General features: G+C 50.6%; 1 protein-coding gene and 1 long non-coding RNA gene across 8 annotated transcripts in view; one reads left to right on the top strand and one right to left on the bottom strand.

Annotated features, from left to right (window-relative positions):
• Window positions 1-18206, top strand: part of TBC1D1 (TBC1 domain family member 1) — a 254594-nt gene that overhangs the window by 213849 nt on the left and 22539 nt on the right. For all 6 annotated transcript variants that reach the window (XM_066233847.1, XM_066233845.1, XM_066233846.1 and 3 more), the window contains 2 exons: window positions 4347-4508; window positions 10836-10994. In XM_066233847.1, coding sequence (XP_066089944.1) covers window positions 4347-4508; window positions 10836-10994 — 321 coding nt within the window. The remainder of the gene's footprint in view (window positions 1-4346; window positions 4509-10835; window positions 10995-18206) is intronic.
• LOC136306935 (uncharacterized) lies at window positions 11010-16404 on the bottom strand. 2 transcript variants are annotated; one of them, XR_010725716.1, is made up of 3 exons: window positions 16261-16404; window positions 14622-14868; window positions 11010-11325 (listed from the first exon to the last, which is right to left on the bottom strand). It is a non-coding gene; the product is annotated as an uncharacterized lncRNA (long non-coding RNA). The 2 variants fall into 2 exon arrangements; XR_010725715.1 differs by lacking the exon at window positions 11010-11325 and adding an exon at window positions 12607-13052.

Here is an 18206-nt window from a genome sequence, read left to right as displayed (position 1 = left end):
GGACCGTGACCGCAGCGAGTGAGCCCGGTGCACCACAGAAGCAGCGGTCTGTGAGGCTGTGCAAGTGCTCGCCTGCCGGACCGTGACCACGGCAAGTGAGCCCGGTGCACCACAGAAGCAGCGGTCTGTGAGGCTGTGCAGGTGCTCGCCTGCCGGACCGTGACTGCAGCGAGTGAGCTCAGTGCACCACAGAAGCAGCGGTCTGTGAGGCTGTGCAGGTGCTCGCCTGCCGGACCGTGACTGCAGCGAGTGAGCCCGGTGCACCACAGAAGCAGCGGTCTGTGAGGCTGTGCAGGTGCTCGCCTGCCGGACCGTGACCACGGCAAGTGAGCTCGGTGCACCACAGAAGCAGCGGTCTGTGAGGCTGTGCAGGTGCTCGCCTGCCGGACCGTGACTGCAGCGAGTGAGCTCGGTGCACCACAGAAGCAGCGGTCTGTGAGGCTGTGCAGGTGCTCGCCTGCCGGACCGTGACTGCAGCGAGTGAGCCCGGTGCACCACAGAAGCAGCGGTCTGTGAGGCTGTGCAGGTGCTCGCCTGCCGGACCGTGACTGCAGCGAGTGAGCCCAGTGCACCACAGAAGCAGCGGTCTGTGAGGCTGTGCAAGTGCTCGCCTGCTGGACCGGACGCACTGGGACCGTGTCTGAGGTGACCTGGAACACCTCGCCAGGTGCTCTCCCACTTCTTTCTGCTGCTTCCTCGTGTCACCTGGCAGTGCTCTGTGCGGGCATTCATTTCATTTTTACTGCTGGGATTCATTGCTCATGTTAGCTCTGTGAAAGTCAACGTGTTTACCTTCATGAAAGCACAATAAACTTGCTAGTCATAATTTAGAAAGCGTTGTATCAGTGTGAACAGTATCTGGTATATTGCTGAAGAATAATCACCAGTAGGAGCCTGATCGTGAACTGCCTAAAAATATCTAGTTAGGCCGGTTGGGTGGGATGGGGGCCAGAATTTTGTCCTTAAATACAGAAACAAAAATTGACAAGAACCAACTAGGGAGTGTACTATGTGCTAGAGAGAGGGTTATTTTATTGCATCTTTTTTTCAATTACTTTTAAAAAGGAAAGTTACATTGCAGCTGGGACTGGCTCTTGAAATTGATGACCGGGTAAAGCCAACTGGCATGCTTTACGGAAAATAAACATGTAGAAAGAGGTTCTTCCTATGGGTAAGCCAGGTTCCTGGCTTTTGCATGTATGGATCAACTATTTATTACTGTTCTAGGAGCACAGCATCTGAGAAAGAACCAAACCACATCAGCAAAGTCTGCCCCAGTCCTTGTCGACCGTTGGAAGCCGAATTGTAATCTCCCTAGTGAAACAGTGATGCTGGGTCTGAGATGCATCTCCTCTCTCCGGAGCGGCACCCCTTCGCACCTCCTCTGTCGGGCCGCATCTCCTCATTCTACAGGAGGACGCACGCAGCCCGGGCAGGACAGCAGGGCGTGATTCAGTGCAGACATGTATAGGTTTTGGTCAGCATGTTAGTGCTTGTTGGACTGAATCTCACAGTTCAGCATCTTTTGTTTAAGATGACTATGTTACACGTATTACATCTATATGATGACACGTCAGATTTGTACAAGCTCGGAAGTTATCTACTGTTGTTACTGAGGCTCCCACCCAGCCCCTCAGCCTTCCCTTCCTAAGCTTTCAAGAGCTGGTGGCAGCTGGAAGAGTGTTTTATTTGTGGAGGTGGCTGCTCATGGCACAGAACTGGGGGTGGGCAGCCACAGCCCACCCTACACAGCGGACAAATCAGATCTGAATGTTAATCCAGAGTCCAAGTTAGCTCGTGCATCCGTGTTTAATAATAATGAGTGGTTTAGAAGACAATGTTGCCAAGTTACAGCGTCTGGTCTCATGCAGTCCTGGATGCCCCCCCCCCCCCAGAAACTCACAGAGCTGGGACCGACTGTAGTCACCTGTCTACTACTGTAAACAGTTTGGTGTAGCAGCTGCCGTTCTTGGCTCAGCGCCATGATGTTTGCCATAGGCCAGCACCACCTGTCTTGGCTTAAGGGCATCTTGGAGCCATTGATTTTAGGCAGCGGCATTGTCAGGATACTAAATTCACAGCAAGATGTGCTTGGGCCACTGGTGGAATACCTGGAATAAGCCTTCTCAGGTCTGATATTCCCATTCTGTTGACTTCAGAGCGGGTTTCTCTTGTTGTTTGCTGGGCTCCTCAGTGCAGCCAGACATGCTCATATGGAACTCACTGCCAGGAAGTGTCATCGGCTCCGAGAGCCTGTGCTGCTTGTGTTCAGCAGGGCTGGTCCTGAACCAGATTTGCCACAAGGGTTACTTCAGCTCTGATGACACCTACTGTGTTTCCTCATAGCCAAACAAAAATATCTAGTGTTAACATTATTTTAAGTCAAAGAGAGGAGAGACTCCTGCATGCACCCCCACTGGGATCCACTTGGCAATGCCCGTCTGGGGCTGATGCTCCAATCAACAGAGCTATCCTCAGTGTCTGGGGCCGATGCTCAAACCAGTTGAGCCACTGGCTGCGGGAGGGGAGAAAGAGAGAAGAGGATAGGGAGAGGAAGAGAAGCAGATGGTCACTTGTCATGTCTGCACTGACTGGGGATCGAACCCAGGACATCCGCACACCAGGCAGACACTCTATCCACTGAGCCAGCTGGCCAGGGCAACACTTTTTTTAAATTTGAACTCCACAGATGTAGGGAATGGTTTAGCAGGACCTTGATTATGAATTCTTCAAAGTAAGAAGCAAAAGAATAAAGATAGTGGATGAAAAATCACAAAAGACGAGAGAGCACTAGGCCTGGAGCCCCTGGCTACTCACCAGCCAGTCGGTAATCTGGTCGAGCCCCTTAGTCGCCTCAACTAAGTGGCTCTCAGTTTCTGTGCCCATGAAATGAGGGGCTGGACCAGGGATCTCTGCAGGCCTTTTTTGTGAGATCTTTTGATGTATTTGTATTTGAAGGCGGTAATTTGGTCCGTTAAGTACAGAATCCATGCATCAGATGAATAAGGTCTTAGCACAGTGTATTGTTAGCCGGATTTACCGAGTTATCTTTGCTCCATATCCAACTTGGAAAAAGAACATATTTCATTTTACACTATCAGCACTTAGTTTGTAAAGCAACATTTTGTGCCTTCCACTGTCTGTCTTTATATTTTTGATAATATAGCTTGTGGAACACTTGCGAATTAGCAGACACTTTGCAAATACTTAATATATTTTATTTTATTTAATCCTCATAAGAGCAACTCGGTGAAGTAGCTGTCATTCTCATTTTAAAAGTAAGAGGAACTGGGGTTTAAATCCGGAGAGCTTCACATCCCGCCGGTGGAAGGACCCTGCTCAGCCTCGGCCAGCTCCTGACAGGGGCAGGTTGGGGTGGAGAGTGGATGTACTTGTAGGGGGTGGGGCAGACCAGACTTGTGAGATGTGTGTGCTGACTTATCAGTGTCTGTAGGACGAAGAACAACCTTATGCCGATAAACTCAACAACTTAGATGATGTGGACACACTTCTTGAATGATACACTTTACCAAAAACTGAAATGAAAATTAAAAGAAGATCCAAATGGCCCAAATCTGTTAAAGAGAACTCCAGGCTCAGATAGCTCCCCTGTGTTCTAGAAAACATTTAAGATCCCTGACTGATCCTAATCCCAGAAAAAAACTGGTGACAGCAAGCTCTGTAGCATAGTGAGACCGAGGGGACCGGGTGTACTGTGCCTCGGAGTGACGTTCAGATTAAATGTTACTAAACAGAAAGAACTGAGGACATGTAGTACTTACTGCTCGTAAAGAAGTCGGTGTACCAGCTCTGCAGAAGTCCGGGTATTGGCTTCCGCTTAGCCGTACACCTGCCCGCTCTGCTAATAAACTCACAGTCTAGATCTCAGAAGTAATGTGGAGTGCTTTGGGGGGCTGACAACATTACCCCTGTACCTAAAGAGGATTTTGTGGTTTTAGGTGGAAATGAGGTTGTCAGTTTTAATCTTTCTTAGAATTGTCAATTTAAAATCTTCCCATGTTGACCTTCCCCACCCCTCACCCTTCAGTTTGATCATTTAGGTATAATTCTTCTTAATGCAGCTTTAAACTGAATCGGGTTGGTGGCGAATAATAGCTCTATCCACATACACGAGGGGAAGCCGTGTGAGAAGTGCAGATGTGTTCTGTTCGTCCCCAGGAAGTGGGAGCGTGGCTGCTGGGAGAGGCCACCTGAGGGAGGCGTGGCTCTGAGAGGGAGACCCTGGAGCACCTTAGTTTAGATGAAATTTCTTTGTTAGGCGGCCACGTTGTGAAGGACACGCAGCCATGGTGACCACTAACGTGCTCTGAAACGGTCTGTTCCAGCCTCTGAAAATGACTTGCTGAACAAGCGCCTGAAGCTCGATTATGAAGAGATCACGCCTTGTCTTAAAGAAGTAACGGCGGTGTGGGAAAAGATGCTGAGCACCCCAGGAAGGTCCAAACTTAAGTTTGACGTGGAAAAGATACACTCGGCTGTCGGGCAAGGTAGGCCTTCCCGGGAACCAGTCCAGCCACCTCACGCCTCCCGGGGGTTGGGGAGAAGTAGGAACTTCAAAAGAAAAAAATTAAGTCCAATTTTAGTGGGCATTTCTCTCCTATTTATCATAAGTAATCTGTTTCCAGATAACTTAGTTAATTGATGTGACCTTCATTGCCTTTCATGAGTTCTCGTAACTAAATCAGTTAAAATGCCCAGACAACCAGGAGACAGGAAGGAGAGAGAGGAAAACCCGAGAACTTAGCTGCCTGCAGACGGGGTGACGACATGATGATATGCTCCAGGTTGACAGTAAACTGAAAACTGATGGTGTGGCTCCTCTCTGAGTGCTCCTGGGAGACAGCATAGAGTGTTGGGAGCAGACTTCAGACAGGTCATCCCCGATTCAGGTCCCAGCCCTCCCAATGTGCAGTGTGGCCTTAGGCAAATGACTTACCCTCTCTGAGCCCCACTTTCCACACGTGTACAATGTGGGTGGTGACAGTGGTTGCTGCAAAGGGTAAATGAGCTGATTGCCAGGAGCACAGTGCATGGATCGGCTCCACCAAAGGGCCCTGAGAGCGGGCAGTTTTGCTGTGTGTGTGTGTGTGTGTGTGTGTGTGTGTGTGTGTGTGTTTTCTGCTGACTGTGTACCAATCTGAACTGTTACTGGCCCAATACAAACACAGGACTTGAGATTAAGCATTTAAAACTTTTCTAATAATTTGACAGATCCTAATTTTTTTAAAAAAAAAATGTGAACTTTTATTTTGGCAATCTTTTTTTTCTCATTTTGTTTTTCTACTAATTCATTTTTTACTGTATTTTATAAAAGTGTTCATTTGCTATGGATTGGAAAACTTTAAAAGAAAAAAACCAGTCCTTCATCACAAATAGTTGGAGCAGCACCATTTCAGAGCTTGATTTCGATGACTATTAGCGTTCAAGTGAAACAACCATTTCTTTTAAAATGTATATGAGTGAGTGTCTGCTGGCAAGAGGAGGAACTTTTGAGTCTAATCTAATTCCAGTGCTCCTGAGTTCTGGCCAGTGTGCGCTTGAATAACCAAGTGTTTAGAAATAGGGTTACAAATACATATAAATCTCATGGTTTTCTTCTGACTTTATTAGCTGTTCAGTGGAAGAAGTTACACATGCATCATTCAACTCTAAGAGTAAATGGAGCAAAGTGGTCTTGTTCTACTAGACTAAGGCGTTCTTTAACCTTTATCTGGATTTGACAGCATCAACTTTAGTAATGCGTAGTTATTACTAGCGATGACTTCCCCTTTCTACGGATAAGGAGACTTGGACGTCGAGCGGCTGAGTGACAGCCAGAGAGCCGTTCTCATGCCATCTGTGCAGGCCCTGTGTGTTACTGCCTGTGGTTGGACTGTGCCTCAGCCATACTGCTCTGAGACCAGAAATACGGCAGGCGGTGAGGACACAGGTTTTAAATTGGCCAGGGCTCCCTGTGTGATCTTTGGCAGGTGTCCTCACCTTTCTGGGCTCTGGCCTCCTGGCTGCTAGAATGAGAGGCAGGGACCAAGCAGAGAGTCTCAGAGCCCTATTCCAGTTCTCACATTCTTTGCGCCCATAGAGGTTGCTGGAGGCTCACCATTACACCACATGGCCCTAGATAGCTATTTTGATAAAAGGAGGAAGCAGAGATAAGAATGAGTTTGTCCTCTCCCTTTTCAGTGTTGACCAAATGATGGTCTTCAGCTGGCTTTGCTCCTGGGTCTGTGACAGCCGTCCCAGGCGTTGACTTTCTTAGAGTCCTGACACTTGGATATGTTAGTTTTTCATCATGCATTTTACGAGGGAGACTCATAGAAAAACTCCAGGCATCTGGAACCTGTGCAGTGATGTTAAGGAGAGATGGCAGGACAATGTGCATGCTGAGGTGAGCGGAGCTGACCTGGAATTTCCTCATGTGTCCCCAACATTGCCACATGGCTTCCGTGGCAGGAACTCCAGATCTCTGTCTGTGAGAGGGGCTTTGTCACTTGTTCAGCTGGTTTCAACACATAGGATTTAATGACTCCAAACAAATGACCACAGTCTGTCTTGTCGCTCAGAATAAAACAGGAGATTAAATCAGAACCACACCTTTGGCCTTTGAGGGAGAGGCCAAGTCCCTTCCAAGCCCTTTAAAGACAGTCCCGTTATGAGTAAGAGGCCCCTAAGTGAGGGACATTAAGGGATGTATGAACTTTCCAAGTTAAAACTGAATCAGATTAGCAGGGATAGGACATCAGCTTGGGAGAAGGAAGAATAGTTCTGTGGAATTTTAAATATTTCAAAGTTTAGTTTGGATTTAAATGATTTCTTTTATTTAATGGTTTATTTAAATGACCTCATTTGTTTAATGCTTAAGAGATGTCACGCAGAACCTCGTAAACCAGAGTGTGCTTTTCTAGGAATGGGGTTGCGAAGAGGCTCTCTGCGACGTTGGTGACATGGGCCAGGTGCAGACTCTGCTCACCTCTGACCCAGCAATGCCGTGTACAGAAACCTGTTCTAATATTAATCAGTCAAAAATGTTCTGCAGCAGGAAAGAATGCTTATTGTGACATTGTATAATAGCCCAAAAATAAAACAGAAAATTCCCAACCGTGGGACCACACCCATGTCCTATTTCTTGAAAATGAGTGACACAGTGCGTTTGTATTGATGCAAAAGATGAGTTGCTGAGTGAAAGGACGAAGTGCGCGTGGCCTCACCGACTCCGCGTGACGAGGCGTTTGCAGGTAGATACCTGAGGAATAAGCAGGTGACGGACACCTGGGTGGCCTGGCGCAGCCCTGGGCCACTACTTGTTTTAGCAAAATAGAATCCGTCCTCCCCTTTGCTTCCAAACTTTCTGCTTTGGATGGTGAATTATATATTCACTCTAGTTATGGGCATTTTTTCATTTTCTTCTTTATTCCTTTTGCCTTCTCAGAAGTTTTTAATTTTTTTTTTTTTTCATTTTTCTGAAGCTGGAAACAGGGAGAGACAGTCAGACAGACTCCCGCATGCGCCCGACCGGGATCCACCCGGCACGCCCACCAGGGGCGGTGCTCTGCCCCCCAGGGGGCGATGCTCTGCCCATCCTGGGCGTCGCCATATTGCGACCAGAGCCACTCTAGCGCCTGAGGCAGAGGCCACAGAGCCATGCCCAGCGCCCGGGCCATCTCTGCTCCAATGGAGCCTTGGCTGCGGGTGGGGAAGAGAGAGACAGAGAGGAAAGCGCGGCGGAGGGGTGGAGAAGCAAATGGGCGCTTCTCCTGTGTGCCCTGGCCGGGAATCGAACCTGTGTCCTCCGCACGCTAGGCCGACGCTCTACCGCTGAGCCAACCGGCCAGGGCTTAAATTTTTATTAACTAGCAAGCATATATTACTTTAAAAGTCATAAAAATTAAAAGGCACTTAGTTTGGGTGGAGGGTGGCTGTCACCCGGAGCCCAGCCTGGGCCCAGGCAGATCCCTCCGGCGTCTCTCTCGCCTGACCCTCTGTTTTCAAATCAACACATCTAAACTTTCTTTTAAATACCAGAATATGTGGTACTGTCCAGTGACACAGCCAGTATTTTATTTCCTCTAAAAAAAATAATAAAGGTCTGATAAGTTAATGGAAATGGTTTAGTAATAAGAGGAAATTGTTCATCTCATAACATGGGAAAATTTCCCAGTTTGAAAAAAATATTTTGTAAAAAGTCCCACTATAAATCACAGATCACTTCACACGCTGACTGTTTTTCAGGCCACGTATCTTTTTTTTTTCTGTTTTTTTTTTTTAAATGTTTTTCAGGCCACATATTTTTCTTTTTTTTTCTGTTTATTTTTGAGAGTAAGAGTGAGAAGCATCAAGTTGCTGTTCCACTTAGTTGTGCTACTGATTGTGTCTCATATGTGCCCTGACCAGGGCTCAAACTGGTGACCTCAGGGTATTGAACCGGCACCCCCAGGACCGAACTGGCGATCGTGGTGCCCCAGGCCAGCGCTCTGTCCTCTGTACCAGGGCCAGGGCCTGCGCAGTTATTTCTACTATGCTTTGCAATATTAAAAGCTAGCATGTGTGTGTATATACACAGATACCTAAGATACATCTCTGAGCAGGAATAGCAGAGAGAGAAGCAATAGATAGTATAAAAAGGCAGATACCAAGGTGCAATAGTTTCCTGTTCCTGCCACTACAAATTGTCACAGAGCTGGTGGCTGACACAACAAATTACTCTCTCACATTCTGGAGGCCGGAAGTTGAATTCAAGGAGTCTGCGGGCTGCACTTGGCCTCGACCAGGTTCTGGCATCTGCCTGCGTCCCTGGGCGTGTGGCTGTACCCCTCCAGTCTCGGCCTCTGTGGTCACGTGGCCTCCTCTTCTTGTCTTCTCCTCACGGAGACATTTGTCCTTGGATAGAGGGCCCACCCGTATAATCCAGGGTGACTATCTTATTTCCAGATCTTCATTATATCTACGAAGACCCTTTTCCCAAACAAGTTAATGTTCACATGTTCTAGGGGTTAGGTCTGGATGTAGACGTATCCTCTTGGAGGCCACCATTCAACCCACTACCTGGATCAGATCAATGCCAAGATAAACATTCAGAAGAGATGTGTAGGTATGGTCCTTTACGGTTAAGTGTGACCCTGTATTTCTCCCACAGACTTTTTTTTTTTTAACAACTGGTATGTGTAGGGGAAAATCCAAATTACTTACTATATATACCTTAGGTTTTTCCAAGACATGGCTGTGAGTGATTGTTTCAAAATCATTCCTTGTGGACTGAGTCATAAATTGACTACTCTCTAGTTCAGATCCACAAATGATTGTTATTAATTGCCAGGCACAAGCATAAAATACTTTTTTCTCCAGTATCCCGTGTGAGCAGCAGCATGTCTGACTGTTCTAATGGGAGAATGTTGGTAGAAAACATCAGTCCCTCTCCCTGGCCGCCACTAGCCAGCCGGGCGACCTCGGGCAAGGGGCCCGTTCTCACTGGCCTCTGTGTCCGCACCTTTGCCAGGAGGCTGTTCCCTTCGCAGGCTGTCAAGTGTGTGAGGCCTTCAGAGTGGGGGCAGCAGGGCGACCTCGCAGTGATCGTAGCTGCTGCAGCCTCTTCCCAGAGTAGGAACGTCTCTCAGCCGTGGCCAGTGGGAAGCTTAGAGAAGCCGTCTTCCCAAGGAGGCTCTCTGAGTGGCAGGGAAGCGCATGAAGCCGTCACATTTTTTTTTTCTGGTTGGGAGAAAGATTAATCCCTTATTCAGAGGTTCCTTTTCTCCCAAGAGAACTCTTGTCAGAGATGAGAAAGGTTTGGTGTCTTTTCTGTAGTCTTCTTTCTTTCCCCATTTCCACACTGGGCTGGCGACAATGATGCACCAGAGAATTTTGAATTTTGAATTTTGAAAACCATCACTTTTTCAAAGGAGGTTTGTCCTAAGTAATATCGTTGACTTCAAGAGGACTTTTTTAGTTTTATACAACACTTTCTATCACTTTGAGTGTTCAGATTAATCAATTTGAATCATTGGGCAAAGTCTCTTGGATGATTTTGTTCGTTTTCAGGTGTTCACCACAGCAAGTTTATGCAGACGGTGCCCTGCCCAGCCTGTGGCCCCTTTCTCCAGCCCGTCCTCACAGAGAGATGTCTCATCAATATGCTAGAATCTCAGCTTTGATCAGGCTCTTCCCTTCCCAGCTCAAAAACATCACGTGGCTCCCGAGAGCCACCAGATGAAATGTGGGCTTCTTGCCTCAGCTTTGCCTCCGATGAAACCCTTCCAGCCCGGCTGCCCCTGCTCCCTCCTCACATGTGTCCTGTGCCCCAGGTGACAGACACACACTAGCTCTCTTCCTCTGGCTTGTCTTCGCTCTACCTTTTCCCCACTCTCAAGTCCTCGCACAAGCAAACGATTCTGGGACATCGTGATTTCCTTCGTCTCAGTTCGCCTCACTTTGACATTGTCCCCTCCAGGCGACGCCACTCTGCATTGCAGTTACACACTTGGTCTTCTTCCCTCGGACACGGTTCACTGGCACCAGACAGGGGCTCCCATCACTTGCAGTTTATCTCTAGCAGGTCCTACCATAATGCAGAGCATACATTGGAAAGGCAGAAGGAAAGTGGGGAGGGGTTGGGGGTGAGGGAAAATGTGGGGGGCTATGGAGGAAGGAAGGAAGGAAGGAAGGAAGGAAGGAAGGAAGGAAGGAGCTAGAACAAAACTGTGGTTACTTCCTATGCCTCTGGTTCCTAGTGGAACAAGAATTCAGGTCAATGGAATAAAGCACAACTCATTTTTAAGTTGCGTTCTGTGCATAAAGTCTTCCTCTGTATTTACACCCCCTCCAAGGTGTGCTACGTCATCACCGGGGTGAAATCTGGAAGTTCCTCGCAGAGCAATGCCATCTTAAACACCAGCTTCCCTGTAAGCAGCAGCCAAAGGACACACCCTACAAAGAACTCTTAAAACAGCTCACCTCCCAGCAGCACGCGATCCTCATCGACCTTGGTAAGTCTGCAGATCGACGCGCCGTGGAAATGGAGATTTCCCTCACTTGAAAAATCTGGAGAGACTGTCTTGAGTTGTTTAGTGATCTGCCTTTAGGTCTAGCAATCAAGATTTGCTATCGAGCCTTTCAATTAAAAAAACCCTGGAGTCATCACAAATGCCTTGGTCAAGTACACATTAAAATCTTTCTTCACCAGGCGGCTTGCTAACTCGGCTTGGTGCGGAGGGCGACAGTCATGCAGGCTGCAGTGGCGGCCGGCTGTGGTTCAGGTCAGTCACTCACATGCTGAGGGGGGTCCTGCAGTCCACGAAGGAGGGTCCTGGAAAACACCTGTCAGGACTGAGGCTTGTAATTACAGGAGCCGCTCCCTGGCCTTGGCGGCTTTCAACGGGAGTCAGTAGGAAGACTGTAGAAAGCAGACTGTGTGTGCCTGGGGCAGTTTTATTTTGGAAAAGGGTGGGCACCTTGTCTCTTGGATCGTTTTGGGACACTGAGTTGGGAACCGTGAATCGGACACATGTGCCGTGGCCACAGTGCAGAGCATCTGTAATTAGGGTGTGATGAGGAAGTACAAAAGAGCCTGCTGACTGTCAGCAGCCCCGTGCGGGAGGCGGCTGCGTCCTCCTCGGCCCGCTGCCTTCCCTGGGGGCCGCCCCCTCCACGCTGGCCTCAGGTGAAGGCCACCGGGTCCTGGTCCTGCTGCTGTCAGGGCCTGGGGCCTGGCTCCCGGAGTATTCATCCTGGCTTGGGGTGCTGCCTCCTGGGTCTCCGTGGCGCCCCTGTCTGCGCTTCCGGCCTGGCCGGGGCCTGGATCGTCAGCCCCGAGCAGCCGGAGGGGGGCCTGGCCAGGCTCCTCTGTCTCCTCTGTCAGCCACCCAGCAAACTGGAAGGGGCAGTGTCATAACTGTTCGTGGTCTAAGCTCTCACGTCATCTCTGAGAAACTGTCCCTGGTCGCAGCCTCTCCTCCCCCTTTCTGGCTGGATGAGGGGCCCCTGTATGGTCACCTGTCCCACCCCAAATCTCCCCCTGCCCTCGTGATACTTGTCTCATTTATTAGTACTACAGTTATCATTAGGTAAAGCTAATACTTAACTCTCCTTTATACCAAGCACTGTGGGACATTTACTGAAACTGCTTTCTTTCATCCCCGCAGCCCGGTCAGGTGGTCAGGCAGGCATCCTTCTCTCCCTGATTGGAGCAGAGAGAGTGGAAGCGCAGGGAGGGGGGTGACTCGCTCCTGGCGGTGCATCGCCCCGGGCGGCGGCCGCTGTATGCCTGAGCAGCGCTGTCCAGGGTCCGTGCGGGCACCCGCCCGCCCCACACCGTCCTCGGTGGTCGGCAGTGGCGGCGGCTTTTCTCGCTGCCTCTCTCCCCGTGGGGTGCGTCCCCCTGTGGGCTGGGTCGGGGCTGTTCTGCCATCCTCCCCCGGCTCCTAGGACAGAGCCGGTGACACAGTCAAAGCTCAGTTGTTGAAGGGGAGGCACTGCACTTGTATCTCAAGCTCGGTGACCCTCACAACAGCCCTGAGATCAGAAACGAGGAAACTGAGGCAGAAGCAGGTCAAGTGGTGACCGTAGCCACACAGTTTGGCTGGCAGGACCTGAACCCACTGTGGCTCTGGGCTGCGTTCCTAAGGCCCTCCACGCCCAGGAGACAGCATGTTCCCATGGAAACGACTAGCTGGGTGATGGGGATACTGACAGGCCGTGATTACACCTTGGGGACAAAGTGAGGCTGGAGCCCATTTGGCCCACTGACCCCAAGCAAAGCAGTTTTGTGAATTGGCAATTGCTCTCTTTGCTCATGTGATGAGTAACAGAAAAAATGACATCATGTTCCTATCATGTGAAATGAAGTGGAAAATGAATTCAGAGTAGGAGGTTGAAAGGGAGAGACAGAGGCTTCTCTGCTCTGCCCCCTCCTTCCCAAGGTGGGGGAGGACAAGGAAACATGTCTTCCCTCCTGGATTCGGAGGTTCTCGTTTCTTAGCTTTCTCCCGTTCTCCCATGGCCCGGACCAGCCCTCTGCCTCTTGTTGCTCAGACGGAATCGCTTTTCTGCAGAGGGGAAGGAAGACGGCAGGTCATGCAGGGTCTGGGGCCCATGCCCGGGAAGCTGCTGGCTGTGCCACACCAGGGCCTCCCTGCCCAGAACCCCTGAGCCTCTCCGCTGGGCGGCACGTGGTCTGTGGGAGCCACCGTGGGGCTTTTCCTCACCCCCGGCAGAGCCAGGCACACTCCTGTCCCCTCCTTCCCGCCGTCTCCCGCCCCACAGGCCAGCTGCGGCCACCCCACCCCCCCTGAGAGCCCAGCCTCCTCTCTCTCTTCTCCCCAGCCCTGGCCTGGCCCCATTTTGGATGCCCTCTGTGTACCCTCCCAAGGTCTAGAAGAAGTCCTGTTCCCAGCAGTCCGTTTCTCAGGTAACCTCTGCGCACGTCCCCGGGATCTGTCCAGGGCGGCCTGCTCTCCGCACGGGAGCTGGCAGAGCCTGTGTGTGGCCCAGGCTCGGTGGTTCTGGGGGGGGGCCTGCCGGCCGCTCTGCTCGGTCGGGCTCAGGGAGCCTCTCTCAGGAGGTCCTCCGGGCTGCCCCGGCCTCCCCGCCCTCCCACCGAGAGGGGCATTCCAAGGCGGTTGTTTAGTCTACACTTTCTATTTAGTCTGCGCGATGGCTAACTCGAGGCCCAAGGAAGGTGTATGGTGGAGGGCGGAATCAGTTTCCAGTCTTTCTGGGGAGTGACTTCCTGCTCTGCCAGAACAGAACGCTGTTGGGTGGATAGACTTGAGTTTTCATGGATTTTCATTTTTTTTGCCTCTTGCTTTACTTTCTGAAATTAGATGTTAGTCTAATCAACTTTTTTGCAAGATTTTTTTTCTTCTAAAGAGAAGGAAAAAAATGAGAGAAGATATACTGATAGTTGGAGAATGATTCCCTAGCTTTGTTGGATCTCAACTTGACACAACCCTGTGAACTTAGACACACGTTCCTCTCTAGAGGTGACAAGTGAGGCCCGAGATGCTGAGTCCTTCGCCCAAGTTACAGGCTCCTGAGTGGCAGGAAGTTCTAGAACCTCAGGCCCCTTAGTCTCCCTATCATGTCCCTTCTAGGACACCATATCGCTTCCATCTTTCTTGCTCTGAGTATCTGTGCCAACACAGCTTTGCCTCCCGTGCTTCAGTGGCATACACTCCCTCAGAGTCGACTGCGCCCAGTCAGGAGGAAGCAGCTTCTAATTAGCAGATGCCCCTTCGCAGCGGACTCGCCAGGCCCCAGCTCGGGAACCGCCCGTGAGGCCTGGTTGCTGCTCCGTCCCTCTCTGCAGCCTCTCTCCTCTGGCTCTCTCTCCTGGGGGGCAGTGTGGACTGACAATGTCCTGCCTCCTAGCTGGACCTCCCAGCAATAGCAATAGCTGGACACCCCAACCCTCCGGGTTCCACTAATCCCCCGTCTTCTACCAGCTGCTCCCCACCATGGGTCCCCGCCGGGACACCTTCCAGCAGGTGCAGCTTCTCCTGTGACAGGAAGCACTTCGTTGGGACAGCATTGGAACGGGTCCAGAAATGTAGGGACACTGCAGTCAGAGAGCAGAGGCGGGAACTGTTTCTGACCTCCCCCCACGTCATTACTACCATTTTACTAACCTGTGCTTTATAGATCAGTCACGTGGTGGAGAGGTTAGGTACCCTGCAGAGGTCCTCTGAGTCTTCTGGAGACCAGAGCAGCCTGTCCGGATGGACTTCTGGAGGCTGTGAGTGACCCTTGGACGGTGCTGGGCACGCCCGTGCCGCAGGGAGAGGCAAAGCATGCATCCACAGGCACGCAGAGGCCAGGAACACAGTGTGGGAGCTGCCGCGTTGCTCTCTGCTTCCACGTAACCTGTTTTAACCAAAGGTATCAAAGCTGCTTGGTACTGGGATCTAGCCCAAGTGTTAAAAGAGAATTTTCTCCCTGGCCTTTTAGAACCCGTAGAAGATGAGAAGAAGGGTTGCCAAAGGGGAGGCCCCGCCGAGGGACTAAGATGACTGCATCTAGTTAGGCAGCAGACAGCTCTCCCTCCTCCCAGCCTGGTGGTCGCCTCCCTTGGCTGTGCACTTGGGGGGGGGGGGCTGTTCGTTGTCAACAGGTGGAGCGCCGCTTCCCGTGCCATCTCGGGGTTGAAGTCCCGAGTGAGAAACTAAAAAGCACTGATCGCAAAGGGCAGAAACGCCCCTAGAATTTGTCATGCAGCGGTCTTAGTACGTAGCTCACCTGTCTGTCCTGTTGGGGACTTCTCTTAATGGCGTTCACTTGAACAAGCACAGCTTAGGAGTAGGATAAATTCTTGCAATGACAGCTACATGTGTTATTCCCCAGGGTCTGCCACTGTCTCATAACATCAGAACCACCTCGTGAAATGTTTATTTGGTCATTCTAAATAGACTCTAACCTCTTAGTGCTACAACTAAATGTGGGTGATACGTGAAAAGAGTAATGTGGGGTGTGGCTTCAGTTCTTTCATAGGGGTCTGAAATCTTCCTACATCCTTTGAGCTGGTCAGTGGTGCACTGGCAAAGGTTTAACAGCCAGCTCCCCCGGCATTTGCAGATTCCCATGGTGTAAATACTCCTACCTTGGCTAATGGTAAGCTACCAACTTGACTTCACTGATGGTGGAATTGGGCAGAGATGCATGTGGAGCCAGCAAGGGCCACTCAGTGGTCCCTGGACTCAGCCAAATGTTTCCTAAAAATGATCTGTGGATAGAGGAGCTCTCCCTTTCTAATCGCCCCCTCCCCCACGTCACTCGGTGGTGGAGTCGTCGGCTAGTTCCTGAGCCCCCTGTGCATTCCGTGCACTGTGGGAAGTACATGTTCTGTTGGTTTGGCCTGGCTCTGGCGTCGGACTGCCACCGTGCCCTCCTCCAGCCGAGCCTTTCCCAAGAGCTCCTTGTCTGAGCCCTTCGGACAGAGCACAGAGCGTGTGTGGTTCCTTTTCGTGTCGGCTTGCTAATAAGCTTGTATCCTTGGCAGAATTTGGCCTAAGGTTTGCTTTTACATAACGTACTGCTTGGTAGCAAAGCTGTGGGGAAGGTGGATGCAGCCACCCCTGGGGGCTGCCTAGGGAAATCTCTTCCCCAAACAGGGTGCAGAATTTGCAAGCCCTGTTGCAAAACAAAAGTGCAGATCCTATTGTTCAATTAAGAATTTCAAGATGGCGACAGAGCATCAAACCCAGCACCAGGCTTGTGTGACGGCACAGGACACTTGCCCGCGATGGCCCTGCCCCACACCTGACAGCTGTGGAGTGGCCAGATTGGCAGAGTCGCTTTCCAGGCTGCCAGGCTCGTCCTCTCAGGCGCCTTGTTAGGTGAGGTGTGTCCGCTCCACGAGCAGGGCCCGTCTGTGTGAGCGCTTGTTTCTGTGTGGTGTGGTGCAAGGCAGCATCTGATGAGCAGAAATGATCCTATTGAAAAATTCAATTTAAAACCAGTTAAACTTTTCCTGCTGGTCCCCCATGCCACAAGACCCCTGTGTGTTCTGCTAGTTACCCCTATTGGAGACCCAGAGAGAGTCGGGGAGGTGTGTGCCAGGCCGGAGCCGGGGCAAGCATGCAGAGGCGGAATGGCAGCTGGTGGCGGCCGTGGAGGGAAGAGCTTCCGTGTATTTTCGCCCTAGTCCCTTTGAGAATCTGCAGAAAGCAGGATACTTGTGCTGTGGGGATGGGAGCCGCGTGAGGCTCTTGAGCACTGGAAGTAGGGCTGGTCTGAGCTAAGGTGCGCTGTCAGTAAGGAATACACCGGACTTATTTGTATATTGGTTACATGTTGTATATGTGGAGTTAAACAGGACGTCTTATTTAAATTAATTTCACCTGCTACTTTTTCATGCGGCTGCTGGGAAGTTTTAGATCATGTCTGTGGCTGGCATTACGGGTCAGTTGTGCGTGCTGCGCTGGGCTGGGAGGTGTGCAGGCGTAACTACACCCTCTCCTACTTTGCACATGCACAGGCTCAGCTCTGCCCGCATCCTGGAGGGTCCAGAGACCCGGAGGGCCCCCACCCCCGCCCACAGCTCCTAGGGCAACCGTGGAATAGATTAGAGGATGAAGTTGGGACGGTGGGTGAGGAGGTGAGTGGGCAGAGCCCCACTGGGGAGCTGCTGGCTGCTCTTCAGCAGTGAAGTGACATCTGTGAGGTGTGTTTTGGGAATAATTGTTGGGAGAAGAGGGAGAGCAGGCAAGAAGTCAATACAGGACAAGCAATCAGGAAGGTAGTTAGGTCACTGTTGTCATCCGCTTAAATCAAGTTCAGATAAACTGTGTGGACTGATAAACGTTTTCTCACGAGGCTGAGGAAGAACACAGGAGTGTCCTTTCCTTTCGTTGGGCCCAATAATTAAGCCGAGCAATTAACTTGAGGCCTAGACGCACCTTCTGCCTCTGCTGACCGGACAAGGCCATGGCTGTCGCCTGGGTCCACACTTGGCCCTGGTCCCTGCTCCCTGCTCCCTAGAGACCCACTTCCCCATCAGTGACATTCTGCAGGAGAGGGGGAGGTGGGATTTGACAGGTGTCAGTCACAAAAGCCTCCTGGACAAAAGAAGTCTTTAAAACATTTTCTGAATACCAGCTTTTTTGTGTGTAAGTAATCTGGGATGTTGAGAACTTTTTTTAACCTCTTTCTCGGAAGGTAGGTAACTGGTGTGAGAGAGAACACCTGCCCCTCAGTCCATTTCAAAGCACTGCCTGGGGGTTAACAGCACAGAGTAATGCCCGGGGCCTGAAGCACTTGCAGGCACATTGCTGATGGGATGTCTGTGGCCGGGTGGGGCCTCTGGCCACCTTTAGATGCTGCTGGGATGGGCGCTCCTGAAGAACCAAGCTGTCTGCTCCCCAGTTCCCTTTTCGTTTTACGCTGAAATCCAGATATCCTGGGCTGCCTGGTCAAGGCACATATGGGAGTTGATGCTTCCTGCTCCTCCTCTTTGCCTTCTCTCTCTCTATCTCTCTCTCTCTCCTCTCTAAAATGAATAAAATCTTTAAAAAAAAAAAAGGAAAGAAAGAAATCCAGATATTTGTAGGACCTAAGGAAGTTCTCACTTCTTTCATCACACAAAATCATGAATACTTGCTGAGGTGTTAATTGCAAACATTATTCCAAGGACAGCCAGTGATCTTGATTACAGAACTGTTGCTTTAACCTGAAGCCCATCGGATTTCTGGTTTGACAGGCTTGCT

The sequence above is a fragment of the Saccopteryx bilineata genome, chromosome 5 (genome assembly GCF_036850765.1).
Source record: "Saccopteryx bilineata isolate mSacBil1 chromosome 5, mSacBil1_pri_phased_curated, whole genome shotgun sequence".
Lineage (NCBI taxonomy): Eukaryota > Metazoa > Chordata > Mammalia > Chiroptera > Emballonuridae > Saccopteryx > Saccopteryx bilineata.
Note: the sequence above shows the minus strand (reverse complement) of the source record. Positions and strands in the feature narration are given on the sequence as shown.